An 18,229-nucleotide genomic window follows, 5' to 3' on the forward strand; every position below is an offset into this window, starting at 1 on the left:
TAGAAATTTGTTTTTAACAACTTCTTCATCTTTTCCCACGTCTCGATTTTTGATTTCCCCGCTAAATCTCGATTCTTTTTAACATTATCCCACCACAAAGAAGCATGCTTTCTCAACTTTATTGCGACTAACTTGACTTTCAAGTGTTCGGGAATGTCACGCAAGTCAAAGATGCGTTCCACCGTACTTAGCCAGTCAAGAAAATCATCTGATTAAAAGACACCCGTAAACTCAGGAATCTCAATCTTTACTCCCAAGTTCCTTAGGGGATCAGCACGATTACCCCTTTGGAATCCTCTCGACGCATTGGCGAAAGGATTCGTATGAGACAGATCACTGGGGCGATCAGAATCACTCCCCACAAAGTCATGATCACGATTAAACTCTAGTTCATCAATTCTTCTATTCAACCGATCAATTTCAGCATCCCTTGGATCATCTTCGTTGCCTAGATGGGCATTTCTACGAAGTGGTACTCGATGGTAACCTCCACGATGCATTCTTTCGATTGCAACCTGCGCTCTGATACCAAATAATCACTAGTAGAGTATAATAGAGAAACTAACGTGAACTTTTTATTTGATAAATATAATCCAGGAAAAACTGATTATCAAACAACCCAAAGGAATGTTTAAATATTAGAAAAATAAGGTAACTTATTAAAGAAATAAATCCACCAGAATAGGAAAATATTTCTTCCAGAATTTTCTGCCTCTTGATTTTCCTTTGTTGTCCTGGAAAGTCACATTCATTATTTAAGGCCCAACTGACCATCTACCAGCTGGTAATGCTCTAAAAATTCTTGCAGGCCCGATACTGTGACGATCGCTCCAAATCCATATGGACAATACGTCATTCATTGATTTCATTGCGAGGTATTTGACCTCTATATGATACGTTTTGTAAACATTGCATTCTTTTGAAAAGGCACACCATAAATGAATATTTAAATCAAAGGTTTTCAACATCTGATGATTTCTACATATAGACAATCACTGTAAATAATAGTTTACAATAGTACTTCCGTTGACAGTACAGTCAAAATAAGATACATGGTGATGATTTGGTGAATGCAACGTTTCCTTGAAAAATATGCCATGTATGACTCCATGCACATAGCTTGTCTAACATATAAGCAAACAGCGGAAGACTTCTAGAAACCTGAGAATAAACATGCTTCAAGTGTCAACACAAAGGTTGGTGAGTTCATAGTTTTAATATTACACATAATCCGTATATCAATGTGGATTACAAAAGTTCAGTTGTTTTATTCAAAACGTTTATCAATAGGTTTTACATAAAAGGTGGATCACAAGATTTCAGTTGTTTCATCCGAAACGTTTATCAATCGGTACTACAAAATTGAGCACCCTGGTAACTAAACTTTAATGCTTATATAATTTGTACCCTTTGTATAATCATCTTAATAATACACGCAAACCAACGTGTACGCTTCTCAAATAGCATACGTCCGTTAAAAGGCTAGTGCTCTAGCTCGGACGGGGATATCAAGCCCTATGGATCCATATACTACTACTCGCGCCCACCAGTTCTTATAACTGGCAGTTACTAGTTACCAAAGCTAAGGGATTTTTGGTTCAAACTCAGTGTAGAATTAAGTATGTACTTGTATCCATTGCATTTAAAATAAATTGCATGTATTCTCAGCCCAAAAATGTAGAGAGTAAAAGGGATCTTATGAAACTCACACAAAATCAGTTTTAGTATTTGTATCCATTTAGTAAAACAGTTTATAAAACTGCGCATGTATTCTCAGCCCAAAAATATATGTAAAAAGGGATCAAATGAACTCACTCAAATCAGTTTTAGTTTTTGTATTCATTTTATAAAACAGCGCATGTATTCTCAGCCCAAAAATATGTATAAAAAGGGATCAATGAAACTCACTGTTTAATATTGATATACAATATTGTAGGAAAGCACGTAGACGCATCGGAGATGATAAACACGAGGTTTGCTTCACAAAAATACCCCCGAACATTACCCATAACCTCCTTGGTAATAACCCATATTTTCCTTAGCTCTAGCTCGCTCGGAAACTCGTTTTGAAAGTGACACGCTCAAGACCTCGTCGTAGTATTTTATGTATAATATTAATACTACTACTAATAATAATAAGATTAATAATAATATTAATCTTAATAATAATAATAATAATAATAATAATAATAATAATAATAATAATAATAATAAATACGGAGTAATATATGTGTGTGTGTTTTTTTTTTTTCTTTCTTTACTCGGCAGAAAATGTTGCAATTTATAGAACCTGGCCTGAAATCTGGAGTCATGCGACTCGCATGGAAATGGCCTTCTGGCCATGCGACTCGCATGAGGACCAGGGACAGCTCACATTGTTTTGGCTCCTAGCTTGTCGACATAATATAAAATAAATATAAATATATAAATAATTAATATAATTATTTATATATTATATTTTATTCTTGTGCATAGTAGACTAGATATTTTTGGTCCGTTACGTCGGGCGTTTCTTCTTGACTCGGGTCCCGGTTCCGGATTTTCAAACGCATTTTCGTACGCTTAGAAAACTAGCATTTTACGTTTTGTAACACGTACACTTGTCAAAATATAGACTTAGATTATCCCTAAATTATACCTCTCAAAATATAACTTATACATTTGAGTGTTTTGGTCATTTACTTCTATAAATCATCGTCTCACTATTTTTTTGAAATACATTTTAAAATAGTGTTTACTGTAGCAATTCACTGTAGCAAAGTCAATTTCACTGTAGCAAATAGTGATTTTCGAAAACACTGTAGCATTTTGGGTACTGTAGCAATTTGAAAATGTTACTATCGTTTACTAAATAACTTGAAATTATATATATGTATATATTTTTTTTAATATACATAAATCAGTTTTTAAATACACATTGGAAGTTATTTATAAATAAATTTTAATAATAAATATTTCAACTTATCATATATATTCAAATAGATATTTAAACCAATAAATTTAATGTACGGTATCAAATAATTAATACATTGTTACCTTTTCAAGTTATAGTATATATGTATCTATTTACATATAATTGTTCGCGAATCGTCGAAAACAACCGAAGGTATTTCAAAAATTTTGAGATTCAGTTTTACAGACTTTGCTTATTGTGTCGGAAATGTTAATCATACAAAGATTAAGTTTAAATTTAGTCGAAATTTCCGGGTCATCACAGATACCCTCTTGGGCCGACGCTGGTAAACCTTGGCCCACCTTTGATCTGCACCTTTACTAGGCGATCCTGCATCATATATTTTTTGAACACTTGTTCTTGCATTGTTTGCCAAAGGTATCATTATCCTACTCTTTATTTATTAGTATGGTTAATCTATTAGATATAATTGGATCCAAATTGGGAATCATCTAAATAATTATGTTTAATTGTTTTCGCTGCATTTTTTATTATAATAATATGTTCAAAATCGTTTTGGACGTCAACGACAGAATTGGTCTCAAGAATTTTAGTACCTAGAACGAGATGAAAAAAAGGTCCGTAGGCCCTAACAAATAATGTTTTTGGGCTTATTGTGTTTTTCCTTCGATGCTTCAGTTTTGTTTTATAGTTCTCATTTTCTTAAATCTCCAATTGTGTCTGTATATATAAAAAAATTTCCGCCCTGATAACCACGTGCCCCAAGCGGTCGATCGAGTTGTTCCCCTTCCGGGCCTCCCCTGGTCTATGATTTCCAGCAGGTTCTCCATCATTGAACAAGATTTGCCTTCTTATCTTGTTTCTTTTTTGGACAATCGAAAAATAATGACCAAGCTCTTCACACCTAAAGCATTATATATTACTCTTATATGTTTAGGCACATTTTTTTAATTCATTTTAATTAGAGATCACAATCATCACCTCAACCACATTCATGACCTCAACCTATTATTCAACCTCGACAGCCAGAATTCCTCTTCATCTTCATGTAGTTAATGATTGCTTCTCATAGGCTATTTGGATCACGCAGAATAATCCACAAGAGTGAGCAACAATGTTTGTTCTCCTCGTCGATCTCCATAGCCATGAATTCTCTCTTTTACGAGTCTTGAAACTACCCAATACTTCTTTCACTGTCATGTTCTTTAAGTCCCCAAACTGCTCGATAGATGTAATTATTTTCATAAATGGAACAACTCGAGAAATTTCTTCATCAATTTCCTCTACCGTGTCTCCCAAAGACCGAATACATGTCACGATAGTATTCAGTTTCATGGCAAAATCATCCACAATTTCTCCATCCTTCATTCGAATAAAACATCAAGGCCACTTCTCCAAGGTTTTCACTTATACATCATTTACATGTTTGACTCCCACATCCATCATTTCTAGTATCTCGTACATTTCTTTAGTCGAGTCCTTCTCTCTGCTAACACATTTTTCGGACCGCTGGTAAATTGTAGTAGACATTCGATTATTAAAGTGTATGGTGGTGAATAAGACATCGTTAACTAGAAACTTTGTATTATTTGATAATATGAATTTTTCATTCTAGTTACAAATAAATGAAATATTAATTAGATTATAGTATTATATGTGCGATACTGCTGCTATTACTGGTTATTATATAAAGATTTCTACTATCTAATTCATGTTGTACTCGAGCGGGATTCATATCGAACATGATTAATATCTTATATTGAGCTTTTAAAATCTCCTGGTTGATTGATTAATATTTTATTGTTATAACGAAACTCTCACTAATAACATGTAATTTTGATGATGGATAACAATTATAGTGGTTTACTCTTAATTATATATCATTATTATTATACATATACTATCGAGAGGAGAGTTTTTAGTCGTTCCATTATACATATACTATCGAGAGAAGAGTTTTTAGTCGTTCCATGCCTTAAGAATTATAGTATTACGCTAAACGTCATCGGTTGCTGTTTATTTATATTTGTTAATTTATAACAAAGCAGAGGGAAAAAAAAATAAACATGTATATAAGTGTATGTAGGGCAAATTACAACCTTAATTTTTTAGCTTATTTATTGTAATATATATTACTATTATTTAACCACTATTCATTTTTATATATAAGAATAACGCACGAAATTAATACATTTTATTTATTTATACATTATATATTACATTACACATATACATGTTCACAAATAAATAAAGAAAAATATATAAATATATAAATATAAGGAAAATGCTAATGACAACTCTAAGAGCTGTCGTTAAGATGATATATAATGTCGTACAAGGCGATTACTGGTCACTTTCCTAATAGCCTTTATCAATATGTACAACAAAATAAAGCGTGTTAATGACACCCTTATGGCTATTGTTAACATTTTCCTAAATATAATCATAACTTCATAAGTAATATATTTAATTATATTATAATTATGATTATAATTATAATTTATTTATTTATCCTACATCCTAAAAGAGTTTCAAGAATTGGTCGTTTTGACCTCCCACCACACCAATAAAAAAATTACCAAACTCCCCCCAAACAATGTTAAACATGCCAAATTTTAGGGGTAATAACTGTAAAATTATTATTTAATTAATAAAACTTACGCAAAATCCACCCAATTTTTTAACGAACCACATCTTCCCGTTCGCTTCGAGTTAAATTTTTTCAAAATCACCGTTCAACTCGAAATAATATTACTAACACAACGTAACTAGCTATGCGCGAAACGGACTGTTTTTAAAAAATGCTAAATATTTCGAGATATTTTTTATACATTTACATACATGTATAATAAATAACTCAAACTAACCACATCGTATCGATGGTGCTGTTCTCTTTTTTATGTGGTTTTTTCGACGCTAAAAACGTGGATTCGATTATGCACATTAGGTACTAACCACATGCTTCCAACCATACCCGTAACAACGCGTTTTTAATTTTGTAAATACGTAACGTTATGTTAAATATGAATATGCAATCAAAAAAGCCCCGTCGAGCGCAGCCCGGAATTTTCCTAGTTATAATTATAATTATAATTTATAATTATAATTATAATAAAAATAAATAAATTATTACAGTACTTTATATTTTCTAGGGCTAAAAATGACCAATTTCATCTCCGATGTGAGTACACTACCGTAACATATTCGTACAAATCCTTGATAGATCACTAAAATCAACTACAATGCTCTTAAATTCTCGATTTCATCTTTAATATACCGCTTCAGATCCGTAATATCAACCCTAAATTTCTCAATCGCAGTCCTCGCAGCTCAAAGATCTCACTTTTGTTGTCATCAATGGCGAAAACTAGACCTGGCAAGCGAGATTTGGAAACTTACACCATCAAAGGAACTAATAAAGTAGTCAGAGGTAGTCATACATACATACAGTTGTTATATAACTACATTTAATACTGTAATTTGTATATTTTTGAAGCTTGTGTTTTGATGTGCTCATAGGAGTAGGTGATAAAACCCTAGTTTATGAAATAGTTGTATTCCGTGCTTAAAGAAGGGAACTTTTGATTAGATACATTTGCATGTGGCTATATGTTTTAGTGATGTGTGAGCAGTGAACCATTGACGCAACTCAGAGGTTCATTTTTGCTAGCTGAATTATTGTTAAATCTAGAACAAGATAGCTTGAGAAATGTGTGTGTGTGTGTGTGTGTAAAGGTTAGTTAAAATTGTTTGAAGGTTGAATAAGATTACATAGGTGTACGTAGATGATTTATAACTGTAGTGCTGTAAATCTCCCCGAGATCTCGTTTTTGGAAGGCAGCTGAGCTGAGATGTCCATCTCGCGAGATTTCTCGGTCAACGTTGTCAAACTCGGTCAAAGCCACGATTTTTCGGTTTTTTTCGCTCATTTCTCGGGTTTTCTTGTAAAATCTCGCAATTTCTCGAATTTTCTTGCCCATTTCTTGAATTTTCTTGTAAAATCTCGTTAAAATGTATATAAATGTACATATATTTCTTTATTTATATATATGTATATTAAAAAAACTATAATGTTAACGTAAGTCAATGTCTGAGATCTCCCAAAAAATGTCCCAAAAATGTCCAAACGAGATCTCCCCGAGATCCGAGTTCTCCAACCTTATATAAGTGTATTGTGTACCGATAAAATAAAATGTGGATAAAGGCATAGAGTTGAAAATTTATGGTACTTGTGCTATAATCGAAGGAAACGCTTCGTGTGTGTCTTAATTGTTCATGTAGTGTCTCATAGTTTCTATGCTCATCATTGATTTTTCTACCATGCATCTGATATATAATTAAGTTTTACACTTTTCACTATGCATGATCTATGTGATAAAACAGAAATGATATTTTGTTTTGGTTGTTTCGTATTGTTTTGTAGTTGGGGATTCTGTGTTGATGAGATCTTCTGAAAACGAGAAAGCCCCATATGTGGCTCGTGTAGAGACGATTGAGGCTGATGTGAAAGGGAACGTTAAGGTTCGAGTTCGATGGTACTATCGTCCTGAAGAATCAATTGGAGGAAGACGACAATTTCATGGAATAAAAGAGTTGTTCTTGTCTGACCACTTTGATACTCAAAGTGCCCATACAATTGAAGACAAGTGTATCGTGCATACCTTCAAGAACTACACCAAGCTTGACGATGTTGGACCCGAGGACTACTTTTGCCGATTTGAGTACAAGGCTGCCACTGGAGGGTTCACGCCTGACCGTGTTGCTGTGTAAGCTTTACACCCTTTATCTTTGTTGATTGATTAAAGTGAAATTTTCAAGTTAGCCATCCCGATTTGCAATTTTCTTTTGGTTAAATCATTTCTGCTTTGATAATTCATCTTACTGTTCCTTACTTCTCTGTTAAAGGTACTGTAAATGTGAGATGCCATATAACCCTGATGACTTGATGGTCCAGTGTGAAGCTTGCAAAGACTGGTATGATGCGTACGGTCAAAATTATGAATTGATATTTATTTAAATAGCTTTATGATTATGATGATTTGATTGGTTTCATGCTGGATATATGTATCTCTAAAGTGAAGTATTCATAATCATAAAAAAGTTTATTTCAAGAATCAAAATTTATTGTTAAAACTGAGGTATTCCTAGTTTGATAAATGAAAGTTATCCATTATAAAACGAGTTTCTAAAAAGGTTTCAGTTTCAAGATAGATGGCTTGTCCATTTTCTTTCTATCTTAGAAAGGTATCAGACTAAATTTTGTTTACCATGTTATAACATAATCCAGGTTTGTGAGATTTAGTTTGGCTGATTTGTATGTATCATTCTGTTGTGATTTTTGCAGGTATCATCCTGCGTGTTTAAACATGACTACTGATGAGGCAAAGCTACTAGATAGCTTTACGTGTTCCGATTGCTCATCCCCGGATGATAAGAGACCTCACAATAAAACTTCTGCATCTGCTCCGGCCAATGGCAAGGTGAGTGTGGTGAGACCGTACTCACAAGTTTGCTTCGTTTTAGTTCCTTTTTATTTTGTGTTCTAGTGATTTTAAACAGGGTTGTAAAAATCGGTTGACTAGTCCTTGACTAGTTGCATTTGGGGACTAGTCCGACATGAGTAGGTCCAAGTTGTCAGTCAACGTGTCAAAATCGGTCAAAAGTTGGTTTTAGTCGGTCAAAGTTGGATTAATTCGGTCAAAGTTGGTCAACACCCGATTAGTCTCCACAAGATCCAGGCCGACTAGGCCCCTTTTAGCGACTTTTACAACCTTGCTTTCAAACTCCTTGTTTATGTATTGTGCAAGTCTATGAGATGCATAATCCAGTTTCTTTGGCAGAAAGGTGGGTATAGCTGTGATCAAAAAAGACAATTTTGGCCCATTTTTATATTAATACATGTATATAATTAAGCCGATCAGGGTTAAGCTAAAAAATATAACTAAAACGGAGACTGGTCAAACTGGTCGAATAGGTGAAAGATTGGTTATAAACATTTGATTATGATAATAATCTTCTTTTGTTTTTCTTCCAACATCTGATAGTTTTTCTTAAATAAGATTGCTTTGTAATCATATTTAACACATCATTATTTCTGTTAACTAGAAAATGAAAAAAATGTTTGCGAGTTCCATGTTAAAGCCATGTTCAATAGTGATGCACTTAAATCTAAACCCAGTTATACCATTCTCAACATTGCCCATTTTGCCACTCTTAGATGCGATTTCTGCATCTGAAAATAATTTTCATTTTCTTCCGAGTAACTCCAAAATACATGTGAAGTTGCACACAATGATTTTTATATTTTGGTGTATAAGAAATTTTTACAACACACTTCTATCCTTGACTTGACCCATATGACCCATACATTATCTCCTAATTGATTGATTAGATATTCGAGCAATAGTTAAGCATCCTTATCGCTCTGGCTGTTTGATCAAATTATTATCATATATACTATTCTGTGAGGGTTTTGCTGCGGTTTCAAATGGCCTCAAATTGTCGTTTTGACACCCGCTAAAATTTATTTATTTTTTCTTTTTAATTGCATGCTGCATGTACACTTGTTTTGAACTATATGGGGGTAGACATGCATGCACTTTTTTTATTGCCTACAATAACCAAGAGCCATAATTGTTTGGCATGTGTTGAAAGATCTCATATCTTATCTTATTGCTGATGTAATCCTCTGATTAATGGATGTTTTTCAGGCTGAACTCAAGCGACAAAAGAGGTAAGTTCAGTTGTGTGGTTGAGAGGTTTGTAACACGTCGTATGGGGATTGTACAGTACATTTAATCTTACTATTGCCCCTTCTCAAAAATCTTCTTGTGGTAGCTATTTGCTGTTTAAACTGTATTCAACTGTCTTAACTATTTTACTCTGTACTTTGAGAATTCCGTTATCCCAAATTTGGTGGTTCTGTTATCGAATGGTCTTGGACCGTTGGTTAGTATCGTCTGGTTTCATTGATGTTAGTATATAATTATATATACATGGCAATTAAACATGGTGTCATAGTTAACACAGAAACACATCTTCACACAAATAAAGATTCATATTCATGTAACGTTTTAATGGTTAAGAGATAACAGAGGACTAGGGTTAACGCTAGCGTAAGATAGAAGCTCGCGATCACGTTCAAATATCTTCATTTTATCCGGGCTCAATGAAACTGTAGCTTCAACACCACCACGTTTATGCGTATCAGTCAAAAATACTAAACTCGCGTTTCCTGTATTCAAAACATTGAACCATATCGGCTTCCCCCAACCAAAATCCAACTCGTATATTCCACTGTTCAATACGCTACTAGCCATTATGAAGTCTCCTTGTATGTTCGCCAAATTGCTTAATCCGTTTAGCCTCCCTAGAATTGACTCGGTCCTCTTTTCGCCTTTCAAGGACTCGATATAATCCAAGTTTGCACTTGCCATTGATTCTCTTAATTCACCCGTGAGTGTTGCCAAGTCTGGTTGGCTTTCGGGAAAGCACACCGCACTAACTAATACAGTTATGTTACCTATGGCGTTTTCGGTTAAAGGAGGTGATGCCTTTTTTAAAAGATTCACGATTGATAATAGTGCGTAAGGTGATTGTGGACTAAACGGTGTGACTGTGGACGATGCTTTTGCAGCCACCTTCCAAATGAGTGCGGTTGTGGCCTCCATTCGAGTTGGTTCTCGTTCGACAGGTAATGTGCATTGAGCGAGTTTGGCCTTTAGGGCGGCTACAGATTTAGGATCAAATACAAATCTTTTTGTACTAATTGTTGTGTTGGTTGTTAACTCAGACGGAATCGAATATTCTAGACTTGGATCATTAGGGAAGATTTCGGATGCCATAAAACTTGGTGAAATTGTTTCTTGTGCGCCTCGAACAGCTGCGGCCCATGCTTTCATAAAAACCTTATATGTATGAAAGTCCATTATCTTGTGTGACATGCTTGTGCTAATTCCAATCCCACCACAGTTGAAAATGTTTATCTGTCAAGAAATAAACAAGAAACTTACTTCAATAGTTCTATCAAAACGGGCAAATCGATAAGAAACTTGATTCAATAGTTCTAATAATACAGAAAAGTCGATAAGGTTTTTCATGTTCATACAATCTAGGGAAGGGACATAGTACATACATTAGATCATTGAGCAGGTTTTAATTTATACATTAAACTTTTGAAAGTAGACCATTTAAAATAGTTAAATTTGCAAAGTGTACAAATGCACTTTCAAACATTAAACCAAAAACATATTTCTAATTCAAGTTGTTTCTTCATGTTCAAACATTAAACCAAAAACATATTTCTAATTCAACTTGTTTCTTCATGTTCAACTTGCATATAAGCTACATAAAAGTTAAGTAATATAGGTTGGAACCAGTCAGAGCGTAGTTAAGCCGCATGCATGTGAGTAATATAAATTAACTCCCCATTTTCAGGCAGCTCGATCAAGAAAACCTTATCCATCAACATAACATTAACAAAAGTTATGTAATTTGACAACTCTATGATACATGAGACGTTACCTGAATCCCCAACACATAGTTTCCTATCGAAGATTCTGGAGAACGAGGGCTTTCGATCATAAGCTCTTTCACCTTTTCATCATCCAGATGACACAGAAATTCATCGAGTGTCTGGTTAACTCGAGCCTCAATGTAATTGACTCCCTTGTCGTTACACTCGATGTGCAATCTGTCCTTAAGTTCCCCGGAAAACGGATAAAATCGACTTAGAATATAAGATAAAGTCTCCTTGAGATGTTTTGATCTTTTGGACATGACATAATTAACACTAGCCTTGTTACTATTAGGAATAAAGAGGATTATAGGGGTGTAGTAATCGTAAAGAATTTGGTCTATAATTGATAAGTTAAAGATTCTTAGATGATGTGGAGTTGGAGAAGATGGTTTAATAGTTTCTCTTGAAATTATTTCAAGATCTACCTTCTTGTTTTCGTTTATGATAGCATGAAATAACCTGCAAAATAATAATTAATAATTAATGAGTTTTGCAAATAAATACTAGTAATAATTAACAATTAGAGTAGTAATTAATCTATATCTATATCTATCTATATATCTATAGTAATTGAGTTTTAGATCATTAAGTATGATTTACCCATCTCATTTATTGTGGTGGTAAAGAATGGTAAAAACTCGAAATCTATAGTAAAAATCTAGCTCATTGAGTATCAATTGACTTTTTAGATCATTAAGTAGTATGATTTATCCATCTCATTTATTGTGGTGGTAAAGAATAGTAAAAACTTGAAATCTATAGTAAAAATCTAGGTCATTGAGTATGAAATACCCCTTTCATTTATTAATATTACAGTAAAAAAGTTAAAAAAGTAATCTACCTATGAATTACCCATTTCAATTATTAATATACTTATATAGATTTATATTATATGGATTTTTTATTAAATATATTTTATACATATCATCAAAAAATAATGAGGCTTAATAAATGTATTTTATCTATGAGTTTTTTTAATATCTTTAAACTATGGTTAAAAAAAAGAACGTAAAACTATAATATTCTATTCTTATATATAATAATATTTAAAGTTGAGTATACTCGAGTACGTGAAATTTAACCTAAATATTACTTAAATTTTTGAGTTTTTAATAAAAGTAGAGTTCTATGCTATTCTATATGATTTACCTTCACAATATGATATACTAAAATGGCAATAAAAAAAAGTTACCTCAAAAAGTTACATAAAAAATCATTTTCATGATTATGATTACCTAGCTATTATCAAATTGTGAGTTTTAATATAATTATGATTACTTATTTATTATAGTAGACGAGTTTAAGAAAATAAGAATATAAATATGATAAAAATAGTTGATTAAGTAATCATGATAACATAATTAAATGTTATGTGTATAGTTTTTTAGTTTGATTATTAATAATAAATAATAAGTTATTATTGTCAAAAATTTGATCATAAATATTCTTAATAACTAAAATTGATGCATGTTATACATAATAGTAAGTAACTAGAAAAAAATTCGATCGCGTGTTGCTGCGATTGTAATCAATACGCGGTCGAATTTGGATATATGTTGTTTGGTACCAAATATATCTAATAGATTGAGTTGTTTGTTGTACGTATATATATTATGTATGAAATATAGCCCGAAATATTTATTGTTTTTTTAACGATGTCCGTTTCGCGCGTAGTTAGTCCTGTTGTGTTAGTTAGATTTTTTTCGAGTTGAACGGTGATCTCGAAAAAATTTAACTCGCACCGAGCGAGAAGATAGGGCCCGTTAAAAATTCTGGTGGAATTGTTTTCTTTTATTTTAATAAAATTATATATTTACATTTTCTACCCCTGAAAAATTATAAAGTTGAGGGGCCGTTGTGTAAATTGAGCCGAATTTGAGGGGCCGTTTGTAGTGTGAACGCAAACTCAAAACGACAACTTAAAACAACTGAAACGACGAATTTCGGCGCGTGTTTTAGTATATAGGCGTGTTTTAGTATATAGGATAATAATTCTAAACTTTTCATTTTCCCTAACCATTCTAAATAACTTTATGTTATATCATAAATAATAACAATACGATAACCTTTCCGCTTTCCTTACATTAAGTACCTAATTAAATTGATGATCATTGCTGGATATATATACTACTTTATCATTTTTCACTTCACTTACATTTTTCAAATGAAATAATTGATAGACTTATATAAATACTCCTTTTTATCATCATTTTTTAAGATGTTTAGTCATTAATCTTTTTTTAAGATATTTGGTCTTTTAATGTGAAGTATCATCTATCACATGAAGGATGCAGATATTTGATCTTCTAATGTCGAGTATCATCTATCAAATTATAACATGAAGGATGAAGATGTATTACGTTATCACCTCTTTGAGATATTATTTGAATACATTTTATTTTGGTGCATTTAGTTTATAATTTTTTCGTGTTTTCTTTTGTTACATTCGTTATGGATATTTCATTTAGATGTTTGTGTTAATTACATTTTTAAATTGAAAATCATTTGTATTTCCTTTCAATATTATATAACGTGTGTTAATTACCTTTTTAAATTGAAAATCATTTGTATTTCCTTTCAATATTATATATTGTTGCCTATTTGAAGATAAACATTCTATATTACAATTGTGATATTTGTGCCATCAATTTGAGTTAAAAGATTGACATATATTGCTACAATTAAGATAAACTATGGTTAACTAATATTGAAATATGATTGCTTCTATATAGTATTTGGTTGTGTTATATTATAATATATATATATATATATATATATATATATATATATATATATATATATATATATATATATATATATATATATATATATATATATATATAGATTTCATAATAGACGACACAAATTAATATATATATGTTTATATCAAATATTCCACATACATATTGTTAGCCTTCGCAATAAAGCGCTTCACGTACCAACAAGTTTTTCCTCTCCGTTTAACAATTTGATATACGATTAAAGTAATATTGAAACATGGAACAAAACGTGCAACGCACGAGCATTGCCATCTAGTAATTAATAATTAATGAGTAAAGAGGTGGCCAAGTATTCCGTGTCAGTTTAGTTTTTGTTTTTATTTTGATATGTCATATTACAGTTAGTTTTAGAAACATTGTGATGGTTCTTGGTTTTTGAAATTCTGTCGGGATCGATTGTGATACGGTTTTCTTAAAGCTCGGGTTTAGTTAACTTTTGCTCTTTGGTGAACGTTAAGGATGTTTACTGCCTTCGAGCCTTGTAGCGATTTTGTCTCGTTTGTATCTTTTGTTAGTCCTTTTCATCTATTGATAATGGATGAAAATGATTTACTCGTATTTTTTTATGTTATCGTTATTTTATTTAGCTATAAAAAAAACTAATACTAGTAATACGGTTGAGTTAACCCTCCGATTCAATTATAAAGTTGCCTGTTCAAGTTTAATATGGACATCAGGACATGTTAGTAGAAATTGTATGTATTTATTGCCTTTAAAAGATAACATTAAGGGTTAATTGGTTGTACATATATATTCATATTATATGTACACTTCTTAAAATGTCGTTTAGTGCATAAATTGAATTTCGAACAAGATTTAAAACCCATAGAAATTTGATTCTACCATTTTCATGACATCTCAATTATATTTTATATTTTAAAAAAAAAAAAATATTTTCTACTTATTGGCCGGAGGTCCACTCGAAAGCAATTTCTTTATCCGTCGAATAGAGAGAGATGATTTTTTCTACTTTTGAGAGTGTTCCACTCTGGGTGGAGAAATGACTTGTTTTTATTCTCGGATATGAGAAGGATTGTCTACATCTCATCTCCACATACACCACTCATGTGATATTGTGTTTTGTTGTTGTTGTCGTCGTCCTTAGAGATTAGATTAGTGATCATAACCCACACTCTATTGTATGAAAGTTCATTTTAGTCTATAGTTTTTGTTCAAACAATCGTATCTATTGATTATGGTATGCATTCGACCTCTTATTACGTACTTGTAATCTAAAATTGAGGTTGCTAACCTGTATTTAGAATATTCTCTCGTTGTACTATATCGATGACAAGAGTATGCCGACCGCATTTGATTGCAATACGATGTAGCTTCCATAGCTTTTGACCACACAATTGATTCGCACTTTTGAACATAACGGAAATATGAACCATATTTCGAACCTATATGAAGATGAAACTGTTGAGGATTAAGGACTCGTTCCGGTGCTTTACGAGCTAAGAACCACTTCATATTTTTTTTTTTTTTTTTTTTTTTTTTTTTTTTCACTCGATGAATGATGATCAGATTAATTAACAGCTCACTCTTTATAAAGGATACGACGTTGTCTTTTCACGACTTCTTTCACCTTTTTTCTATAGTATAATATATATAATATAATACGTACATGTATTTTTTTTATATTAGTAAAAAAATTTCATCACCTACTGATTATTTGTCTATATATATGATGATTAAGAGATTTTATACAATAAAAAACTAACAAGCCTTGTACGATGATACTGATGTTTTAGCAGAGTAGTATATAAAATAGCTATTAATTTTAGCAGAAAATACTATTAAATACGATACAATTTTACACAAGATATTTATTTATTTAGAGAATGGATATACTTAAACCTTGCTACAACACTTATAGGCAGTGTACCTAATCGTACAGTAGTGTAGTTTTTAGTAAGTCCGGTTCGTTCCACATGGAATCTTTTTAAACAAAGCTTAACGCTATATTAGTTTACTTTTATAAAAATACAAATATATATATAAGTAATATTATTATTATAAAGGGGGATTTTTACCGTTTAATGACCGGTTTGTCGATTTTAAAACTTTAGTCACAGTTAAAACCAAATGTAAAATATAAATACAAGACTTAAATTAAAGCGTAAAGTAAATAACGATAATGAAATTGCGAATAATAAAAGTGCGATAAAATAAACTTGCGATAATTAAAAAGTACGATAATTAAAAGTGCAATTAAATAAAATAACAATAAAAATGCGATAATTAGAAGTGCAATTAAATATAAAATAAAGGAAATTAAATATGAAATAAAAGAATTATGCTTATTTAAACTTCCGTAATCATGATGTTTGACGTGTTGATTTTAGTTTTATGCCCATGGGTTAATTGTCCTTTATCCTGGATTATTTAATATGTCCGTCTGGTTTTTGTCCATAACAGTCCATCAGTTATAAATATAAAGTACGAGTATCCTCGTCAAATTATCCTTATACCCGAAGTTAAATATTCCAACTAATTGAGGACTTAAACTGTAACAAGATTTTAATACTTTGTTTAATAATTACACCCGGATGTCGACTGAGTGTAACCCAAGGTTTTAATATTTTGTTATCAATTATACCAAGTGTCCTTGTACATAATTTTACCCCTGTTTTAATTATTCTAGTGGCTATTAATCCATTCCCGTGTCCAGTTAAATGAACGATTATTCGTGCATATAAATACCCCGCCCATCGTGTCCGATCGAGTGTATATGGTAATTTATAGGGACGCCAAATTGTAAATCTTTATATTAACATTAACAAACTATCATTTAGTTAAACAAATATAAAGCCCATTAATAGCCCATAGTCTAATTTCCACAAGTGTCGTTCTTTTGTCCAAACCCCAATTATGATACAAAGCCCAATTACCCAATTTTAGTAATTAGCCCAACATCATGATTACTTCGGATTAAATAAGCATAATAATAACTTAGCTACGAGACATTAAATTAAAAAGGTTGAACATAACTTACAATGATTAAAAATAGCGTAGCGTTACACGGACAGAATTTCGACTTACACCCTTACAACATTCGCTAACATACCCTTATTATTAGGATTAACATTAAAATTAAAATTAAAATATAAATATAAATATATACGATATAGATAGAGAGATGGATATTAGATGATGAAAAATGATCAGAATTCGGTTGGCTTTATAGGCAGTTTCAGAAATTGGGGCTCCGCGACTCGCGGCCCTTTTTGCCTTCAAACTCCGCGAGTCGCGGAGTTTGCTTTTACAGCTCACACAAGTTTGGCTCTTTGTTTACCGACGGTTTTAAATATTTATATAATATATAAATAATTATAAGAATTATTTAAATATTATATTATATTTATGTGCATAGTTGACTTGTAATTTTTAGTCCGTTGCGTCGAGCGTTGAGAGTTGACTCTGGTCCCGGTTCCGAATTTTCGAACGTCCTTGCGTACAATTTAATATCTTGTACTTTGCGTTTTGAATCTTGTACTCTTGTAATTTCGAGACGTTTCTTATCAATAATTGGAACCTCTTTGATTGTCTTTTGTACTTTTGAGCTTTTTGGTCGTTTGCGTCTTCAATTCGTCGAATCTGTCTTTTGTCTTCACCTTTTATTATTTAAACGAATATCACTTGTAAATAGAACAATTGCAACTAAAAGCTTGTCTTTCTTGAGGAATAATGCTATGAAATATATGTTCGTTTTTAGCATTATCAAATATTCCCACACTTGAGCGTTGCTTGTCCTCAAGCAATATAGTCTTGAAATACTAGAATCACTTCTTTATTCTTCACACTTTGTACATCAGTGATTTCTATACGGCGGTATAAACAATGGTAGTAACGATATGGTTTACAGTCCCACATGACTATAAAAATTTAGATCCATTAAGGAAATTGGATCTTTATGAAAACATTTGATCTTTTGAAAATTAAATCTAGTTTTTACCCTAGATAAGTTTTCCGGAATAACCCTTCACCGGTGTTTGCAAAATATTTTTGTGGGTT

General features: G+C 31.9%; 2 protein-coding genes across 2 annotated transcripts; one reads left to right on the plus strand and one right to left on the minus strand.

The window, feature by feature from the left end:
• The first annotated feature begins 7,341 nt into the window (after positions 1 to 7,341).
• On the plus strand, positions 7,342 to 9,841 carry LOC139876894 (chromatin remodeling protein EBS-like). Its single transcript, XM_071864294.1, has 4 exons — positions 7,342 to 7,680; positions 7,820 to 7,888; positions 8,259 to 8,394; positions 9,625 to 9,841. The coding sequence occupies exons 1-4, from the start codon at positions 7,355 to 7,357 to the stop codon at positions 9,649 to 9,651; spliced, it is 558 nt and encodes a 185-aa protein (XP_071720395.1). The 5' UTR covers positions 7,342 to 7,354; the 3' UTR covers positions 9,652 to 9,841.
• Positions 9,842 to 9,987: 146 nt separating this feature from the next.
• Positions 9,988 to 15,685, minus strand: LOC139874816 (epi-neemfruitin B 7-O-acetyltransferse L7AT-like). Its single transcript, XM_071862210.1, has 3 exons — positions 15,465 to 15,685; positions 11,438 to 11,891; positions 9,988 to 10,899 (listed from the first exon to the last, which is right to left on the minus strand). Exons 1-3 carry the CDS (start codon positions 15,683 to 15,685, stop codon positions 9,988 to 9,990), a joined length of 1,587 nt encoding a protein of 528 aa, XP_071718311.1.
• Between the last annotated feature and the right edge of the window lie 2,544 nt (positions 15,686 to 18,229).

This window comes from Rutidosis leptorrhynchoides, chromosome 11 (assembly GCF_046630445.1).
Source record: "Rutidosis leptorrhynchoides isolate AG116_Rl617_1_P2 chromosome 11, CSIRO_AGI_Rlap_v1, whole genome shotgun sequence".
In the NCBI taxonomy this organism is placed as follows: Eukaryota; Viridiplantae; Streptophyta; class Magnoliopsida; order Asterales; family Asteraceae; genus Rutidosis; species Rutidosis leptorrhynchoides.

Coding starts and splice junctions, on each gene's coding strand:
- LOC139876894 (XM_071864294.1), top strand. CDS start 7,355: ATGAGATCTTCTGAAAACGAGAAAGCCCCATATGTGGCTCGTGTAGAG. Junction 7,889..8,258: donor TGTGAAGCTTGCAAAGACTG/GTATGATGCGTA, acceptor TGATTTTTGCAG/GTATCATCCTGCGTGTTTAA. Junction 8,395..9,624: donor CTGCTCCGGCCAATGGCAAG/GTGAGTGTGGTG, acceptor GATGTTTTTCAG/GCTGAACTCAAGCGACAAAA.
- LOC139874816 (XM_071862210.1), bottom strand. CDS start 15,685: ATGAAGTGGTTCTTAGCTCGTAAAGCACCGGAACGAGTCCTTAATCCT. Junction 11,892..15,464: donor AGAGAATATTCTAAATACAG/GTTAGCAACCTC, acceptor ATTATTTTGCAG/GTTATTTCATGCTATCATAA. Junction 10,900..11,437: donor ACTATGTGTTGGGGATTCAG/GTAACGTCTCAT, acceptor ATTTCTTGACAG/ATAAACATTTTCAACTGTGG.